Genomic DNA, 16,661 nt, shown 5'->3' with positions numbered 1-16,661 from the left:
GGTTCAACATTCAACAGAGTCATAAGCCTCGAAGAAAAGAATGCAAGCCTTGAGGACCGAAATACCAAACTTGAAGCCGACCTCAAGGCGCTCACCGAACAGGTGAATGAGCTGATCAATGTCAGGCTTGCTGCCGATACAGCGGTTTGAGGAGGCAAACGCTGAGGCGGCTAAAGAAAATTCAGGATGCGCTGGACGAAGGCAAACGCGGAAAACGAAGAAGCACCGCGATTGTCTGAGCGGACTTAGCCGAACGCGCACGAAATGCAGCGGCTAGAAATCCGGCACTTGCAAAGTCCATAGCAGCTCAAGAGGACAAGGATGCAGAGCGGTTAAACACTGACAAACGAAGGCTCTAATAATATGCAAAGGCTCACAAGAAGTCCAATGCGGCTCCCTCCTCTTCGGTTTCCGGCAACACGAAAGAGGAAAGTTCTATAAGGAAAATGCTGGACAGAAGCACCGAAACCGTTGTTGAAGAGGATGACTTCGAAGAGGATCTCGAGCCGGACTTATAAGACGCGAGCCCTCAATGCGGTTCCAGTCAGCACGGTCGCTCCACCGTTCAAGGACACCACAGAAGCAGGAGGTTCTTCTTCAAGACCGGCTCAAACGGCTGAGGACAAACCGACAGATGACTTGATGGGAGACTTCCTGCCATCCAGATTGGACTAGGAGCTTTCTTTCTTAACCTATGTTTATTTCAGTTTTATATATATATTATTTTGCTCTTTTTCGGTTATCTTCACTTATACTTATATATATAGTTTATTTTTGGAAAACCGGCCTATATTTGCATTCCGACCTGGATTTTGAATATTTTAAATAAAATAATCAAAAAGGGAGAAATTGATAAGATAAAAGATTAGAATTTTTCAAAAATTTTTCTCAAAATTTTTCGAAAAAATCCTCCCAAGTCAATTTCCAAAAATCCGGCCAAATAAAACTCACAAAATCGGCCTACATTTGCAATCTTACATGATTTTGATACACACAAATATCTAACTAATTAATGCACTTATAGTTTACATATCCATTTTAAAATACACACTTATATCTACGATATTATTGGGAAGAATGTCATTTTACATACCAAGTTGTAGGAAGGTGTCAAATTTACTTATTAAGTATGCAAAATTCTATTTATATGTATGAACTTGTCAAAAAGTGTCAAATATATTTAACATAACTGAAATGTTAAACGTGTTAAAAATTTTGTCACATGTAATATCCACATATTTTTTATTTTTTTAAATGACATTACTTTAATTATTTTTCCATTATTTTTTAATTTAAACAAAACTTATTTTTACTTTCTCTCTCATCCCTCCACAACTCTCCATTTTTTTCTAACTTTTTTTCTTTTTGATTAACTCAAGTTACTTTTGGATTTTTACCTTCTTCTAACCTCCAAGTGCTCCTAACTAAACTTTAAATAGTCATCATCGTTGGTGGAAGTTTTTGTTGGCCGATTCCTAAATCATAGACGTTGAAACCCTTAAACCTTACACTATCATCATCATGGTTGACCAACATTCATTGATCGAATCCTAAATTGTCAATGTTGTGGTGAAGTCTTTGTTGGCCGAATCCTAAATTGCTAGTGCTGTGGCGAAGTCTTAATAACTCGTTACTTTTTAAAACAATTTTATAATTAATCAATTAAATATTATTATTAATAATAAAATTACTCATAGATGGAGAAATGAAGAGAGAAATATTTAAAGAAAATGGTAAGTTGTGAGGGTAAAGAAAGAGAAAAATAAATAAGAAAAGATTTTAATATTTTGTTTGAATAAAAAATAATTAAAGTAATGTCAATTTAAAAAAATAAAAAAAATATATGGATATTACATGTGGCAAAAATTTTAACACCGTTTAACATTTCTGTTATTTTAAATATATTTGACACCTTTTGACAAGTTCATAACATATAAATGGAATTTGATACTTCTATAAGTAAAATGATTGACACCTTCTCTGACTAACTTTGTGTGTAAAATTGACATTCTTCCCCGATATTATTTGGTGTATACATGTGACAATATAAATATTTGGTGAATGTAAAAAATTAATATCGGATATTTTAATTAATTGGGTTATGAAGTTATATACAAATAACAACAATATACATATAAGCTTATAACACCAACTAAATCAAACAAACATGTCAACATGGTTATGCAAATGTTCTCTTTTCTATTTTGCAACCATTTTAATATGTTGGCTCATGTTGCTTCTAGTTTCCGCCAATCCCACCATGCAAGCATCTCATAAACAATCCAATAACTCAACTTCTATGTTTGTGCAATCTTTCTTGAATTCCAAGAAAGGTGATGAAGTGATCGGACTTCATCGCATTAAGCAATATCTCGTAAAGTATGGCTATCTGAGTCCGTCCCATGTTCACACCGATACAAACAATGAGGGAAATTTCGATGATGCCCTAGAGGCAGCAGTGAAGAAATACCAGGTTTTTTTCACCTAAATGTATCGGGGGGGTCCTAGATTCAAAAACATTGTCTCTAATGGATACCTCTCGTTGTAGAATTCAGATCATACACACGCTGAGAAATACCAACACCACTTTCACGGAACCAACATAAATAATTCATTTTATTTGCCATCAAATAAAAAGTGGAATAAGATTAGCTTGAGTTATGCTATTCAGTCAGGGACACGATCAGATGTCATTGCCCAGATATGGATCGCGTTGGCTACATGGGACATGGTGAGTCCATTGACATTCGTTGACCGCAGTAATGACTTCTCCAATGCTGACTTGAAATTTAGGTTCTTTCAAAGAGAACATGGAGATGGTCATCCCTTTGATGGACCCGGTAAGGTATTGGCTCACGCTTTTTATCCACCTAATGGTGAGATTCATTTTGATGCAGACGAAAATTTGGTGGTCGGGGAAGTGCCCGATGGAATAGACATTTCTAGTTTGGCGCTACATGAACTAGGCCACGCTATTGGACTTGTGCATAGTAACGTTGAATCTTCTATCATGTGGCCATATATGTCGCCGGGTATTGTAAAAGGTCTACATCCTGATGATGTTCTCGCAATGAGGGCATTGTATCCTTTTTAAGGATTTGTTTGGTTAGGCTAGATTATCCTCTCTTCTAGCCTAGTGGAAATAAGAGGTAGATATTAACCCTAAGTTCTTGGTTTCGAGCCCGACATGTGACAAGTTCTGCGTCTAGTTAATTAGTTAAGTGTTTGCGAATTACCCATACAAATGCACGAGTTAATGCTAGTTATTTAATAATGATATTAAAAATATGAACATGACATCAACCATGTACTTACAAGAGTGAAGGGTAGTTTACAAAATTTTCATAATTTTTTGTTTTACTTTTAGTAGTTATTCTAAATGTTTATAAACTTTATTTTTGACATATATTTGCAATGTCTTATTTATTTATTTTAATATAGAAAGTTAGAATTATTCTTTTTCAACTGTGTTCTAAATGAGAATCGTAACGCTAATATTTGATCTCTTAATCTTTGGCGTTCACTTATTTTCTTACTACTAATTTACAACATATTATCCTTATTTTTGTTTTGCCACAAATTTCCTATTGTTTCTTTTGAAACATATTTTTGACAGATTTCATAGATTATTATAAGTGTAACAAAATAATTCAAAAATAATTATATTTTAATAAATAACAAATTAATTTAGTTGGAGTGATATGAGTGATTCATAATAGACTAATTTTCATAAGTTTAATTTTCATTTAAAATGTGGGATCATACGAGTTTTCAATATTAAAAAAAAATTATTTCAACCAGTAATTTCTATTGCAAGTTGTCAATTATATTATCACTCAAATATAAAATTATTAATAATGTTTTTGGTTAAAGAATGTTTTATAAATTATATTGATTAAAGGATATTAATACATAGATAAATATTAAAACATGAGACCATTTCTATATTCACATTATCTTGACTATTTTTACAATATCTTAATAGTACATTAAAAATGGATAAATATAAAGAGTTTATATATATTAAAGTATTACAAATATAAAATTCAAAGTAAATCAATGGATGGAAAGTATAATGGCAATATCAATATATTTTGCTAATCTTACTCTCCCATTGTCATAATATAAAACCAGATTTATTTAATTACTATCATAATGTATACTTTTTTAAGTCATGTTATATAAAAAATATTTTATTTTTAGAAACAGAATTTTATTTTAATTTTGTACAGAATGTCATTTCATTGATTCAAAAAGAACTCATTTAATAACAAAGTCATATGAGAAAATATTTTCAAGCCTAAGAAAGATGGTGAAATTATTATATGAATTAAAATTAATCAAATAAAATATTTGTTAATCAAATTTTCCTATGAGTTAAATAAATCCATTCTAAATTTTTTAAAACTTAGAGGTATATGAGCATCAGTATTTTTAAAGGTATTGATCTATCAAAAAAGGTTTCTAGACTTAGTGTTGATGATTTTCAAAATTATACAATGACACTTTATTTTGACCAGATCATGGACATTATAATGAACCCAATTATTCTTAACCCGGAATTTGCAATTAATGATCTTCCATTCCTCAATGAGTGGCTGAGACCAATTCAAAAAAATAGGATGGTAAGAGAAAGTCCCTACTCTATATCCACTCCAAAATATTCTACAATTTGTTGGTTGTAAAAAATTTCGTTTTATAGAATGAGAGCCAAGTAAATAAATAGATATTTAATTTTAAGTTAAACAACTAGTAAGAAGCAAACAGTGAACTATTTATATTTGTGGGGAGTTGGTGTGGTTGTTAAAAATGTTTAACCTACCGATTTCATATTTTAGCTAGCTTCTTTAAAAACAAATCAGAACCAAAGACTATAAAGGAAATTCAAGTTCTTTAAGGATAATACTTGCACATATTGTTAGAAGGAAAAAGAAATGCATGATCACCTATTTGTTCAATATTGTTCTTAGAGTTTGGTTACCTTGCTATAAGCTTATCAAAGTAATCAAGTTTGATGAACAGAGTGTTGATAATTATTACAAGTACAAAAAAAAAAACATGTTTTTCTTGTCTATAACAATATTCATTTGAAACTTGTGTTTATACTTGAGAGCCATTTTGATGACTAGAATTAGAATTAGAATTAAATTATAATTTTCAATTCTACTTTAATTAGTATTAAATTATATTCAATTTATATATTTAAAAACAAATAGATTAATTGTAATTTATATATTTGAAAATAATAGATATACTAAAAATAATTTGAATACACATTATCATTCTTATTAAGTTATTAGTTTGACCTATCCATTGTCAATAATTTTTTAAGGTTGGATTCTCATCCAGAAAAAAAAATATGGATTTCACATATTAATTTTCTATATTACAAAAAACAATATTAGTCTCTTAATTTTTTTAAATAAAATAAAAAATAAAAAATATCAGTTCAGACATGCATAATTTCTAAATTAAGAAATAAATACGAATTAAAAAATATTATCGGTTCAATACCTATTTGTGCTGTAAATGATAAAATAATAATATATTTTGTTTGAAAAATATATTAAAAAAATAAGTATTAAAATTATAATTTCGAGTTAAAATTAAAAGAATGAAATTGAGAAATTATAAATCGTTTAAATTTATTGCAAATTCGAAGTTCAATTACAATTCTTAATCTTAAATATTATGAAACCTAAAATTTAATTAATCTCCAATTATAATTATAATTCTAATTCTAATTCTAATTTCAATCCCAATTCCAATTCCAATTCCCAACTCCAATTTCAATTTTCATTTCCATTTCCAATTCCAATTCTAGTATATTTCAATATAATTTCCAATTTAATGGTAATTCCAAAGTTTTTGTTCTAATCCAGAAACAATTTGAAATTAAAATAAAATATGTGGAGTAAGAATATGAAATAAATATATTTTATATTCATAATTTGTTACTAATGTATATATATATATAATATTGCTTAATTTTAAGTGTTCGATTGCCTGGGTCGAGATGGAGATGTGGTTAATTTGGATATATGTGAGAGTAAATGAATAATTGGGTCGGATGTGGGTTTGACCCGCCCAAAAAAAACTTAAATCGTCCAAAAATAAAATTAAAAATGCTATAGGTATGGTTCAAACTTGCAACCTAACAAAACAAATACAATAGTTTAACCAACTAGGCTAATAAAACTTATTATTTAAATTCAACCAAAATTTGATAACGCGTGATATTTTAACAATATAAGTTCAACTTTTTAACTAACTAATCTATATATATATAATGATGCTTAATTTTTAAAGTGTCCAGATTGTCGGGTCGAGAGCTGTGGTTAATTTGGATGTATGTTACCCGCCCATAAAAATTTTATGTAATATTTTTTCACGGTTTTATATTATTACTCGTGCAAATGCACGAGTACATGCTAGTTGATATTAATGTCTTAAGAATGTTCTTAACAATTTTTTATATTTTTTTAGAATTTCAATCTTAATATTTTATTTATTTATTTTAATTTAAGAAGTTAACACCACAATTCCACGATTATGTCCCCAATAATAACTTTTATTTATTTGTTCACAATATTTTCTTTTCATTCTTTATTAATATTATTTTTATATTTTTCTCTCAGTTATTAAAAGAAACATATAAAATTATTTTATGAAACAAACTTGTAATATGTGTTTATATCTTTAAGTTCTATATAAATAACAGTAATATACATATAGGATTATAACAATCAAGTATAAAAAATTAAACATGGTCATGTTGCTAAGCAAATGCTCTCTTTTTATTGTGGGAACCAAATTCCTATGTTAGATTTTGTTTCTCCTAAGATGGATCCTACCACGCAAGTATATGATAACCATACCAACAACAAAGCTTCAAGGTTTGTGGAGCATTTTTTGGGTTACAAGAAAGGTGATAACGTAATCGGAATCCATCAAATTAAGCAATACCTTGTAAAATATGGTTACATGAGCCCTTCTCATGTTCAAACCGATAGCAACGATGATGTCCATTTCAATGATGAACTAGAAGCTGCTGTAAAAAGGTACCAAGTCTTCTTCCATCTCAACGTATCTGGAGTTTTGGATTTAGAGACACTGTCTTTGATGGAAACCCCTCGTTGCGGGAATCCAGATCATCATGTAGATTGAACTGTGCAAGAACACAACGCAACATAAAATATGTCATGCTATCGACTTGAACAAAGTGGTGTTGAATCTTCTATTATGTGGCCATTTCAAAATCTAGTTGAGGTAAAAGACCTAGGGAATAATAATACTGATGGAATAAAGGCATTGTATACCCTTAATAATGATCATTAAGATTAAATCTCTTGGGAGATTTGTTTCATTTTGAGCTATTAATAAATTAATTAAGATTTTAATAAACAAGCTTAATTATATGGTATTTGTTTATCCATTGTTGTTTTTATTGGAAACAGATGAATTTGTTGTACATGTAAATTCATCTTGAAAGAGTTCATTACGTGAGAAATTATAAATGATAACAAAAAATTAAATAATTTTCCTCTCTTTCCTCTAACTTTTTTATTTTTTCAACCAATGAAGTTATTCTCTACCTAAATTCTCTTCCACTCCTCTATTTAATAATATATTAAAAATATGAACATGACATTAATCATGTATTACAAGAGTTGAAGGATAGTTTACTAATTTTAAGAATAATTAAAATTAACACTGCCATCGTTAATAAATCTATAGTCCCCAAATATATTTTATTTTTATTTTTAGTAGTTATTCTAAAAGTCAAAACTTTTTTTTGTCATAGATTTTCTATGTCCATTTTTTTTAAACATAGGTAGTTACAATTACTTTTCTTCAATTTAAGATTTCTAAATGAGAAACGAACTAACTAGTAACCTTTGGTCTCTAAATGTATTTATCTAAATGTATTGATGTTCCATTTATTTTCTTACTACTAATTTGCAACATATTATCCTCATTTTGTTTTGCCACAATTTTCTTATAGTTCCTTTTAAAATATATATTCGTCGAATATTTATCTTTATTTATATATATATATATATATATATATATATATTTATATTTGTAAGATTAATTTTTTTTTCATAACTTTTATAACGTAAAAAAAAGTCAATCTAGGAATAATTATTATAAGTAACAAATCATTTCAAAAATAATTATATTCTACAGGTAACAAAATAACCTAGTTTAAGCCCACCTCTCCTCGAATGTGTTTTTTTTATTAATTAATTAATTTTAAAAAATTAAAAAATTATTATATATTATATTATATTATATTATATTATATTAATGAAATAAAATAAAAAAATCATCTCTATTCGTATATATATTTCAATTATTTTATATATCATCATCATTTCATAGTTTTTCTATTGATTTTCTTTTTAATATCCTCCACAACTCGTTTGCAAACAAACATATTTTCTAAGAAGTAAAATTCATTTTTTAAAATTTTGCTAATTCTTATATTTTTAATTGATATAATCGTCGATTTAAGTATATATATCATATTTATAATTTATTTATGTATGTTTGATTTATTATAGAATTTTGAGAATTTATCATGTTAGTATTATTATTTTTTTACTTTTTCATTATATCTAAATATTTAACTATTCGATTAAATATTTACTTGGAGTTTTAATATTTTTTCGATCTTACATTATAATTGTTTAATAAAATATTCCATCTTGAAAATTGTTTATAGGTATATAAAAAATGGAACATGAATCTGCTGCAAAGAAAGAAAAGACATTGATATCTTCATTCTTTAAAAAAAAACCGTCAAACTAATGAAAGTTCTTCATCTGCCGCCTCTACTATCCAAAATCAATATAGTGAAAGTATTCAAATTTGTCTTTTAAAAACGAATTTAAGTCATCTTATAATTCTATTGAACAAGATCCGGGAAAAAGAAAACACATATTTATATGGAAAAAAGCTCACTTAGACGTATGTACTTGTACAACTAGATCACTTAGACGTATGTACTAATAAAATGTCATTTAAACATATGTACTATCAAAAATTGGCTCATTTAGCCTCTTTTAATAACCATTGTTAACTTTTATTTTTAAATTTATATATTTATTAATTAAATATTAATATATTTTCTCTCTCCTTCTTTTTCATTAATTAAACTAGGTAATTTATTTTATTCTTAAAGTTTTTATTATTTTAATATTAATTTCTCTTTTATATTTTATCTTCTTTTCTTATTAGTTTTTATTTCTCATATTTCTTAAATTGTCATTTTTTTTACAAAAATTTAACAACTTATTTATGAATTTTATGTTTTACTGTAATATTCTTTTGAAGGGTTTTTTCTTATTTAATTTAATATAATAAAAATGAAAAGGTTTTTTTTTTCTTATTTAGTTTAATATAAATAAAAATGAAATTAATAATTTTTTATTTAATTTTTATTCACGACTTATATTAGTAGTAAAGGAATTGTTTTGTCTAATATTTGATTATTACTCTTTTAGTGTTTGATTAATGAGTTTTTATTATTATTCAATTCTTAATTAATTTATTTTTGTGTTGAAGGATTTTTATTGTTGAAAGAATTTTTATTGTTATATTCAATTATTGGGATCAAACAATTTTAAAATAATTAATAATTAATGTGAATATAAAAAAAATATATAAAAAAGAAGAAGAAATATAGAGTTAAAATAATAAAAAATTATAAAAAGATAAAAATAGAGGGTTCATTTATTACTAATAAATGAAATAATAAATAAAAAGGAAAGAGATAGAAAATATATTAATATTTAATTAATAAATATATAAATTTAAAAATAAAAGTTAACCATAGTTACTGAAAGAGGCTAAATGAGGCAATTTTTGATAGTACATACGTTTAAATGACATTTTATTAGTACATACGTTTAAGTGAGCTAGTTGTACAAGTACATACGTCTAAGTGAGTTTTTTTCCTATTTATATTATTTATTACTTTAAATTTAAGCTCACCCTATATTAAAATCCTCGGTCCGTCCCTGGCGAGTTCGATGCTCACTTAAAATGTGTTAAGTTGAAATAAAGGTCGTGTTTTTCAGAATCAATATAGTTTCCAACAATAGAAAAAATAAATTATATTTCAACAAATAATCACACTATTGTAAGTTGTCAATTATATTATCACTCAAATATAGATTTTATCGTCTTAAATTTATTTCAATAATAATGTTTTAAGTTGTAGAATGTTTATAAATTATATTAATTAAAAGTTTAATACATAAATAAATACTAAAAAGAACAGGAGCATTTCTAAATTCTAATTAGCTTGACTATTTATACGATCTATTAAATAGTGCTTTAAAAATGGATAAACATAAAGAGTATATATATATATATATATATATATATATAAAATAAAATATTAAACATATAAAATTCAAAATAAATCAATGGAAGTATGTAGGGTGAGGAAAATTATCGTTATTATAGGTATATCGAAAATACCGTACCGTCATATATCGAAAATATCAATTTTTAAGGTATATCGAAAATATGTAAGGCATGCTATCGATACTGAAATTGTTAATAATGTAAGATATGAGATTTTTAAATTTTTAGTATATCGAGATATACCAAAATAGTATTTATAAATTAAAATAATTATATAATATTTATAAGTAAATAATTAAATAGATTTGATATTAATTTAATTATAAAATATCATTTTTGAATAATATCAATATATAATATTACGAAACAATGCAATCTTTACATTATTGATAAAATTGAAAAAAGATCCAATCAAACTTTTAATCTCTTCGAGTGGTGAAAAGGAATTGAAATTTGATATTCAATCCTTTCAATTATTATCAAAGATATTTTTACAATCTCATCATTAACAGTTGTTAGTGAGTCTGATTTTAGTTTCAGTAAAAACATAGTGGATACTTTTAGAAACAATTTGAGTTATAAAATGGTGGAAATATTGATTTGTACCATGACTAAAATAAAAATAATTTGAACTTATAGAAATATTTTTCAGACGATGATTGTTTAAGAAAATTGAAAAAAATATGAAAAGAGTGAATTTTTTATTTTTAGTTAAGTTTAAATTAACTAATATTTATTATTAATATTATTATCTAAGTAGTATTATTCATTTATAAAACAAATTTACAAATACAAATATGATTAAAGACCTTTCTGAATTCCACTCTCTTGCCTCCACTTTTGTCTAACTTGAAGACTATACTTATGTTTATTCTCTTTAACCCCAATTTTTTTAACTAACTTTAATTTTTAATATTTTCTAGCTTTTATAAATGATGGATTTTAAAAATAAAATGAATATTTTAATTTATTATAAATATATTTAATTTTCTTAGTTTTGTGTAACGTTTATATATTAACTATATTAAATTGATTTTTTTTAAGTTAATATATTTTCTAGGTATCAAATGTATAATACTGATACCGTACCGAAATTAAGGTATATCGAAATCATAGTAAGGTAAATGTATGAATTTTTTGTATACCAAAATTAAGGTAAGGTAAGAGTATGAATTTTTTTTATACTAAAATTTTTGATAAAGTATAAGATATGGATAAAACATTAAGGTACACCGTACTACCCATCCCTAACTCTAAAAATATGAAACAGTATAATGGAAGTATCAATATATTTTGCTAATGTTACTCTCTCATTGTCATAATATATAGAAACAAATTCTTTACTATCATAATGTACACTTTTTTAAATCATAGATATAAAATATATTTTATTTTAGATATATATATATATATATATATATATATATATATTACAAAATGCCATTTACGAAGAAGTTGTTTAATAGCAAGTTCTCACTCCAATCACTTCATTAAAAAAAATCAAAATATAATAAAAAAACAGGCTACAAAATATCTGGTCAAATTAAAAAAAGTTATATCCCTTTTCAAGAAATTGAGAAATATTAAAACAATAATTTTTACTAATAAAAAATGTGATAATACTTTTTTTTATTTATTAGTCAATCCAGAAATAAAGGAAAGTGATGTAGCAAATTCACATGAGAAAATATTTTCAAAGCTAAAGAAGATAGTGAAATTATTATAAGAAATTAAGATTAATCAAATAAAATATTTGTTGATCAAAATTTTAGTATGGGTTAAATGAATCCATTCTGAATTTTTAAACTACGAGCATTCAATATGTTTAAAGGTATTGATATATTAAAAAAATGTTTCTAGACTTAGTGTCAGAAGTGGATGATTTTCAAAATTGTATAATGATACTTTATTTTGACAAGATCATTGACACTATCGGATTACCAATCATTCTCAATGAATAGACTGCAACAATTTTAAATATTTGGGATGATATTGTGTTTGTAGAGCTTCCTGATAATCTTTTGACAACTCTAATTTTTTTTAAAAATTTTTTTATGTTCAATGGGTAAGAGAGCCAATTAGAATAAATAGATTTTGAACTTTAAAGTTTGAGAATTATTACATAGCAAAAGTGAACTATTTATGTATTTTGGCTGAGTTGGTGTGGTTCTTAAAAAAATGTTTTAACATACCAATTTCATATTTTATCTAGTTTTCTTTAAAAATATAAATCATAACCAAAGACTATAAAATAAATTCAAGTTCTTTAAGTATAATCACATATTTTTTAAAGGAAAAAGAAAAGTAGGATCACATATTTGTTCAGTACTGTTCTTAGTAGGGATGACAATGGGGTGGTTCGGGGCGGAGAATGCATTTACCATCTCCACCTCGTTTTTATGTCGGAGATTTTTTTAATACCATTCCCGCCCCGTTCGATTTTGTTCAGTTTCGAAAAATCCTGCAAGGCACCGTTAATAAAATACTTTTTAAAAAATATAAAAAATTATGCAATAAAATTATATAAACGATTTTTTTAATATAATATATATCGTAATATATTAAAAATTTATATTATTATAAAAAAATAAACTTACTACTCTTATATTTATATAGTGAATAAATAAATATATTTGTGATTTAATATAATTAATTATGTTTATAGTGTTCGGGGAAAAATCGGGGTGAAATCAGGGCGGGGGGACACAAATACCATCCCCGCCCTATTCCTGTTTGGTTTCGGGGAAAAACCGTTCCAAACAGAATAATTCGATTCGGTTTTCGTGGGACGGTTTAAAATTATCATCCTCCGTTCTTAGAATTTGGTTAACTTGCTAAGCTTAATCAAAGTTGTTTAGTTTGATGAACAATGTAGTATTGATAATTATTACAATTATAAAAAAACAGTTTTTTTCTTGTCTATACAAATATTCGTTTGAAACTTGTGTTTATGTGTAAAAAAAATAGTTTAGATGAGTGAAATAAATGAAACTTTATGCATAATGATTTGTTTAGACCTAGAATTTGAATTCTAATTTGAATTCTATATGAATTAGTATTAAATTATAATTTAATTCCTATATTTAATATGAAATAGTAAATTTTTATGTTTGAAAAAGAATATATAATAAAAACAATTTCAATACACATCATATATATTATTAAGATATTAGTTATCAAGTGTTTAGTTTTATTTAAGTTTCATTCTAGATAAAACAATATGGTTTGATATATTAACTTTTTTAATTAAAAAATAATTGTTCCGCATATTAATTGTCTATATTTAAAAAAAAAAATCAATTGACATGATTAATTTTCAAATTAAAAATATAAATCGGTTTAACATATTAATTTACTTAATTAAAAAATATTAGTTCAAGGCTTTAATTTCTTAAATTAAAATTATTATGAGTTCAGTTCTAATTGATAAAACAATAAGATACTTTGTTTGAAAATAATTTAAAAAAAAAACTATTTTAAAATTACAATTATGTGTTAAAATTACAAAAATTGGAATTAAAAATTATAAAATTGTTTAAATTTTTATTGAAATTCTAATTTCAATTCCAATTTTAATCTTAAATGATTTACCAAAATTTTAAATTACAATTACACTCCCTAATTATAATTACCATTACAATTTTATTTTCATTTTAAATTCCAATTCTAATTCAAATTCCAATTCTAATTCAAATTCCAATTAGATATATCGTGTTTATTTTTAAAGTTAGAAACAAATTAAAATAAATAAATAGTGGAGTTGAATAGAATACAATATTTTTTATATTCATAATTTGACAATTGATATTAATGTTTTAAGAATGTTCTTTAACTTATTTGGTGGAATTTCAGTTTATAATGTTTTTATTTATTTATTTTAATTTTAATTTTTAACACGTATGATTACCATTCGTCCTAATTATAACTTTATTTATTTGTTCACACTATTTTATTTTTCATTCTTTATTATATAATTTTTTTTGTAATTTTTTTCAGTGATTAAAGAAACATATAATTTTATTTTTACTATTTAGGGCATAATCATAATTCATATCAAAATTATTATTTGGAAGCAAGGCTTGTAATATATGTTTATATAGTTTACTTTTCTATATAAATAACAGTAATATGTATAAAAAAATTATAACAATCAAATATAAAAAACTTGCTAAGCAAATGCTTTCAAATTCAATGTGGGAACCAAACTCCTATGTTAGATTTGATTTCTCTTAAGATTGATCCTACCATGCAAGCATATGATAACCATATCAACAACAAAGCTCTGAGGTTTGGAAGCATTTTTTGGGTTCCAAGAAAGGTGATAATATAATCGAAATCCATCAAATTAAGCAATAGCTCGTAACATATGGTTACCTGAGTCCTTCTTATGTTCAAACCAATAACAATGTCAATGATGTCTATTTTAATGATGTATTAGAAGCTGCGGTAAAAAAGTATCAAAGTCCTTTTCCATCTCAACGTATCGAGACATTATCTTTGAGGGCTCGTTGCGGGAATTCAGATCATCATGTAGCTAGAACTCTGCAAAAACACAACATAAAATTAGTCATGCTATTGAACTTGAACATAGTGGTACGGTGTTGAATCTTCTATTATCTAGCCATTTTAAAATGTAGGTGAGGTAAGAGACCTAAGGAATGATATTGATGGAATAAGGTATTGTACTCTTAATAAGGACTCTTTTAAATTAAATTTATGGGGGAGATTTGTTTTTATTAGTGTTATTAATAAATTAATTAAAATTTTAATAAACAAACTTAATTATATGGTATTTGTTTATCCATGATTTTTTTTATGGAAAGTGATAAATTTGTTGAGATTATAGCTAAATGTTTAGCTCCAAAATTTATAATTTGAAATAATTATGAGTTAAAAAGTCGTTTTAGAAAAGTATTTCTACAACTACAAGAATTCATTACCCGGAAATAAATTAATATATAATTTGAAAACGATGTTGTATCAATTCAATCAGGGACGGACCCAAATTCGATCAGGGACAGACCCAAAAATTCACGTTAGGGTGGCTTAAATTTTATGTAATAAAAAAGACGTTATATTATAATATTTATATAAGTTGAACTCTACCAAATTTTAAAATATATATATATATATATATATAAGACATAACAAATGAAAGAAAATTCCATAGGCTCAGCTTTATTTTGTCCGTAAATTTTTTTTTCTATTTACTTAATATATATATATATATATTCTTAAATAGATCACGTACAATATATATTATAAAAGAGTCGGCAAAAAAACTATTGTTTATTTTTTTTGCGAGATTCCGTATTCACATTTTTATTACTGAAAATGTTTTCTCCGTAGTAGTAAAAATTGTAGTATTAAAACTAAATAAATATTTCATTAAAAATTTTTACTAAAAAATATAAAAAAAATTAAATGATGTTAACATTAAAAATTCTCAAATAAATTGTATTATTTAATTCAAAATAATAAAATCAAATCAGTTATAAACATAATAAAATTAATTAATACATAAATTAATAAGATAGATATTAGAAAGAAAAAGAACGTTGAGATTCTATTTATTTTAGAAATTAGAAAAATAAAAATAAAAAATTAAATAAAAGCAATTAAATAATTCAGAATTAGTAAAATATTAAATTACTGAAATAAAATTTAATATATATATATATATATATATATATATATATATATATATATATATATAAATAAATAAATAAGGGGAAGAGGTTGGGGTGGGCTTAAGCCCACTCAGACCTTATGAGCGCATACGTCCCTGAATCCGATAACGAATTAATTATTTATAATATCAAAAAAATAAAATAAAATTAGTGTTTAAAAAATCAAAAAAAAATAATTATCAATAAATAAATATATATATATATAATAAAAAAAATAATTATAACTAAGGTGGTCAAAATGAGTTTACTCTTGATAGTTGGTCAATTTCATATTTTTAAAATTTAATTTATTGTAAAATTTTAATTTAAAAAATATTATTTATATATAATGAAGTGATTTATACCTAATCAAATTTATATATTTAAATATAAAATTCATTAAAAAAGTTATAATTAATAAATAAAACTATAAAAGAAAATTATATTTATAAAATTAATTATATTAATAAATTTATTTAAACAAATAATGATTTTTTTTTATAATTTATAATTTTTTTTTTTAATATAAAATAGTATTAAAATCGTAAAATCAAAATTATTTATAAACTTATAAAATCTTATTATCGTTAATTTTAAAATGGTAAAAATTTAATT

The 16,661-nt window shown here is 24.7% G+C and overlaps 1 protein-coding gene across 1 annotated transcript; it reads left to right on the top strand.

Annotated features, from left to right (window-relative positions):
- The first annotated feature begins 483 nt into the window (after window positions 1-483).
- LOC124925521 (50 kDa hatching enzyme-like) lies at window positions 484-3,094 on the top strand. Its single transcript, XM_047465549.1, has 3 exons — window positions 484-589; window positions 2,244-2,473; window positions 2,672-3,094. The coding sequence occupies exons 1-3, from the start codon at window positions 484-486 to the stop codon at window positions 3,092-3,094; spliced, it is 759 nt and encodes a 252-aa protein (XP_047321505.1).
- The last annotated feature ends 13,567 nt before the right edge of the window (window positions 3,095-16,661 follow it).

The sequence above is a fragment of the Impatiens glandulifera genome, chromosome 1 (genome assembly GCF_907164915.1).
Source record: "Impatiens glandulifera chromosome 1, dImpGla2.1, whole genome shotgun sequence".
Taxonomy (NCBI): Eukaryota; Viridiplantae; Streptophyta; class Magnoliopsida; order Ericales; family Balsaminaceae; genus Impatiens; species Impatiens glandulifera.
The sequence above is the reverse complement of the archived record's forward strand: the minus strand, read 5'-3'. Positions and strand labels throughout refer to the sequence as shown.

What these genes read in the sequence shown, in the direction of transcription:
- LOC124925521 (XM_047465549.1), top strand. Translation starts at nt 484, where the DNA reads ATGACTTCGAAGAGGATCTCGAGCCGGACTTATAAGACGCGAGCCCTC. An exon ending in GGACACCACAGAAGCAGGAG is followed by an intron (nt 590 to 2,243) that starts GTTCTTCTTCAA and finishes TGTTGCTTCTAG; the next exon opens with TTTCCGCCAATCCCACCATG. An exon ending in CAGCAGTGAAGAAATACCAG is followed by an intron (nt 2,474 to 2,671) that starts GTTTTTTTCACC and finishes TATGCTATTCAG; the next exon opens with TCAGGGACACGATCAGATGT.